This window comes from Diospyros lotus, chromosome 9 (assembly GCF_014633365.1).
Source record: "Diospyros lotus cultivar Yz01 chromosome 9, ASM1463336v1, whole genome shotgun sequence".
Taxonomy (NCBI): Eukaryota; Viridiplantae; Streptophyta; class Magnoliopsida; order Ericales; family Ebenaceae; genus Diospyros; species Diospyros lotus.
Genome location: NC_068346.1, coordinates 36,686,815 through 36,691,243, shown reverse-complemented (window position 1 = coordinate 36,691,243; position 4,429 = coordinate 36,686,815). Strand labels below are relative to the sequence as shown.

At 30.0% G+C, this 4,429-nt stretch overlaps 1 protein-coding gene across 1 annotated transcript; it reads left to right on the top strand.

Moving 5' to 3' along the window:
• Window positions 1-280: 280 nt before the first annotated feature.
• LOC127809481 (uncharacterized) lies at window positions 281-1,085 on the top strand. The gene has a single exon (XM_052348300.1). It carries the CDS (start codon window positions 480-482, stop codon window positions 921-923), a length of 444 nt encoding a protein of 147 aa, XP_052204260.1. The 5' UTR covers window positions 281-479; the 3' UTR covers window positions 924-1,085.
• The last annotated feature ends 3,344 nt before the right edge of the window (window positions 1,086-4,429 follow it).

Sequence of the window (4,429 nt, the reverse complement as noted above, 5' to 3'; positions counted from 1 at the left end):
CCTTAACCTCTTTGTGATCAGAAATGTGTTTATAATATTTTTTTAATTAATATTACGAATGGTTTCAAAACGTTTTTGAAATTACAAAAATGGTTCCGAAACGTTTTTGGCCTTTTTTTATGTTCATGTAATAGAAACGAAACCACACCTCCGAAACATTTTTATGCATCATAGCTAAAAAAAACACATGAAATTATGTGTATAAGTTCATTAAGTAAAAATTCTATTATAATTAGAAACTATTATAACCTCACCAAGGCGACCGACCGGCGGTGAGGGCCTTCATTGGATGCTTCTTGGACCATCCAAAGCCCATATTGGAGTGGAACCAGTCCAAGATGACCGTTGCCATTCCTGCTCATGGTGAAGCCACTTTTTCCATATTCTCTCCGGCTTCGAATATATTCCTCCCTTTCTCCCTGACTTATATGATTCGCATCTCACTTCGGAAGTAAATCCACACCACAAAGACAACAAGAATGGAAGATCTGCTCTCCCAATTCAACTTCCTCTCAGATCAGGCTCTCAGCGACGAGAGCTTCGATCCGTCGGCCATCCAAGATCTCATGGTGCTCTTCGAGCTGGAGTCCTACAAGGCGTGGGCCGCAATGGAGCTCGAGCACAATAAAGAAGTGGAAGAGGCCGAGAACTCCATGAGAGAGGCCGAGGACTATCTCGATTCCGTCATGGAAAGCGCCATGGAAGAGTACCGGCGATTCGAAGAGGAAATGGAGCGGGAGGCCAAGTCTCAGCTCGACAGCCTGGTTCAGGTTGCGGATTCGGCCAGGAAGATGGGGAAGACGATGGAGAAAGCTGCTTCCGTGGCTGCGAAGAAGTACATTGAAGCTGCGGTTAATTCTGCTAGCGCTTCGATGAAATCGGCTTGGAAGGGGCTGTCCTCACACAAGGTTCATCCTTCTTGAAGAACCGATCCTCTGTACTTGTTGTTATCCATCGCTTTGTATTCTGCAACTATGAAATTGTTAATTGTCTTAAGCTAATCACTTAAAAGTCCGTCTCGATTCATCTTTCTTCTTCCTTGATGTGAGAGAAAAGTAGATCCGAGAAAGTTAACCTTTGCGTGATATTAGTGTTCAAATTAATCTGATCTGGTCTGATGATGAAAATCGTTTACTCTTTACCCTAGTTTTCTCATCTGTCTGTGATCTTGTTCATTGATCCGATGATCACTATGGCGAAGGACTGATCGCGATGAGGATTGATTCCTGTTCCTGATATGATCCATGCTATTATGACAATCTTGATCATCCCATGTGAGGAAAGGGCTGAATTTTTTAGGTAAAGGCAACCTTTCTCTTTTTTGGGGTTTCTCCCAAAGCATCGTATAATTACCAAATCTATGTTAAAAAAAATATTTTCCCTTTTAGTTAAAAATACTAAATAAAATAAATTTTTATATAAATTTTAAATAAAATTAATTTAAATGACAGCAAGGACAAGAGGCGAATGATTGCGGTGGGTGATAAATGATAAAAGGGTCACTATCCAATTAATGGAAAAATGTAAGGGCAAAAATGTAATAATATATAGGGTAAATTATATGACAGTTAGGATGACGTGCAAATTACCTATTTTTGATTATATCAAAAAATCTCTTTATACTTTCAAAATATTAAAATCAGACAAAAAATTGTTAAAATTTTACATAATTTTGTGTAATTTATTAGTTGATTAATGTAAAATTATGTATTTATTTCCTATACTAAAATTTTGTACGTAGAATTATATATTTTGTATGTAAATTATTGTATAAAATTATATAAAATTTTAATAATTTGTAGTTAATTGTAACATTTTGAAAGTATAAAAGAATTTTTTGATGCAATCAAAAGCACGTGGAGTAAGTTGCACATAACTTTAAGTGCAGGGGATTTCATATAATTTACCCTAATATATATATTTTATGAAACAAGAAAGTTTTTCATTAATTTTGTAATGAAAAACTATAATGCACAAAAACATTTTACGAGTGGCGTTTTGGCATTTTTAAAACATTTCTTGTGCTGTTTTACAAAAAAAAAAAAGAAAAAGTTTTGGATCATTTCTATAAATTTATAAATATTTTAGGGTTATTTCATAATATTAAAAAAATATCGACGACATATTTTTAATTTAAAAGTCCGTTTCCATTCACAAAGAGGTTAGAGAATGAAAAAATCTCTAACTTAAAATTTTTAAATTTATTGTTTGTATTATATTTGATTAGTAAGTTATAGTTGATATAACTTATGTTTATGTTTATTTGAATATATTATGAAATTTATGTTTATTTTTTATTAAATAATTATTTTTTTATAATTTTATATATTAAAATTTATATTTACAAAAAGTCCCATGTATTGAACCAAAACGATACAAGAAAAAAATCGAACTAAAAAACTAAACCAAAAATCAAACTTTTAAGAAAAATTAATTGAACCAAAACGATACAAGAAAAAAATCGAACCGAACAGACAAGTTCGGCCTACTCAATTCAATTAGTTTGAGTAAACTGAATTTTTGCTCTCCCTAATTATCCACCCAATCAAACTTAATTTTTTTAATAATACAATTATATTATTTAAGATTTAATGGAGAATTGGAGATAATTAAGATTGAAACTCGAGAGTTTAAACTCATCAAAAGGACTTATATTTTCATAACGTTTCCTCATGACTTTGTGCTTTTAACTATTGGTAAATGTTGTGTAATGGTGTTGACGGGGTTACGTTCTTTGTTATTAAGTCTAAATTTTAAACTCATAATTGATTTTTACTTATAAAACAAAATTTAATTAAATTTGTTTTGATCCAAATCATTTTAGTTTTAAAATTTATAAAATTATATTAAAATTTTATAGTACGATATATAGGTCGAATAATTATAATTGGAATTCAATCAAGTTGGAAAAAAAAAAAACACAAATCAAATCAACCAAATCATATTAGTTTAGATTTGTTCTTAGGTCTAGTTAATCCGCTCCCACTATTACATAAGCTATAACGGTTTAAAAAGAAGTTTATTTTAAGAAAATTAAAATTAAATAATTTTCATCTGATCTCTTACCGAGTATTAATTGTTTTATACCCAACTCACAATAGGAATCGACTTTCTCCTACTTGTTAGCATGAACATTTTTTTTTTTTGTAATTTCCTATGTACTAAAGAAAATTGAACTTTAAAAAAAAAAATCTAATAGGGTTAGTATTGTCTGAACACAAAAATTCATTTCATTTTATTCATACTCCCCAAAATTAAGGAGACCAAAAAAGTCCCTCAATTATATTCCATTCCTCTCAACCAAACACATTGTAAGAGATATTATGATTATGTTATGGTTTGGTAGAAAGTAATGTTATTCATTTTCAGTAGAGATGAACAGTGGTAATGTGACAATTCACATAAAGGGAAGTGTTTGTTTGAAAAATATGAGAACGTGTCTAATAACTAAAATTTGAATAACATTACTCCACATACTTCCTTTTATATGGGTTGCCACACATCATCACTGTTCATCTCTACTAAAGATGAATATGTTACTCTTTGCTATAATGTAAAAAGAATTAAAAGAAATGAATGAAATTCTTAGTTTTATTATCATATTCGATATTGTTGTTGTCAATGTACAAATAATAAATTTGTAACTATGAGAGATGATTTATTTTGGGGCCTCTAATTTGGGAGACATGTTCAATAGAAGATAATCAGGTGCATAAGGTCTCTCACGTGAGTCTTTTGATAGTTAAATCAGTTTTAGCTAAAAAATAGAGAAATATTTAATTAGTTTATGTAGAAGTTTTCGTATATCTCGATCGGAGAGATTATCTCCTATTTATGGAGATTGATACTATCAAATGGGTATAAAAGTCTTTAAGGATTGTCTATTATGAATTTTAAGTAAAGATCTCGCAAGTTATTTGATGTATTATCACTATATCGTATCACGAACCCATAAAAGACTTATAAAAGGATTTTCTATGAGGTACTCGAGAAATGCTCTGGGAAGATCTCCTAACGATACTTGGGATAGACTTTTAAAAAGGTCTTATGGGAATTGCTTGTTAGGAAGGTTTTTCGAGCCTTCTCCCGATTGATCTTATTTTAGACTTTAACTCATTTTTTTAAGCATACAGATACAATCAGTGAAATGGAATTAAAAAAAAATTATTATATTGTAAAATTACTTTTAATCTAAAACTAATAAAATATTATCTTTTTATATGTTAATAAAATATCATTTTTTGGGTGTTAATAAATATTATTTTTATTTTTTGGTGTTAATAAAATGTTATTCTTATTTAGAGATTTTTTTTTGTACTTTAAAACAAAATGATGACTTAAAAAATAATTAAAATTATTTTATGAAGGTCAAGGAAAAATAATTTTACATTCCACATTTTCCAGGGAACCAAACGGGCCCTAATTTCAG

Bases quoted from the DNA above. Each gene is read 5' to 3' on its own strand.
- LOC127809481 (XM_052348300.1), top strand. From the start codon at position 480: ATGGAAGATCTGCTCTCCCAATTCAACTTCCTCTCAGATCAGGCTCTC.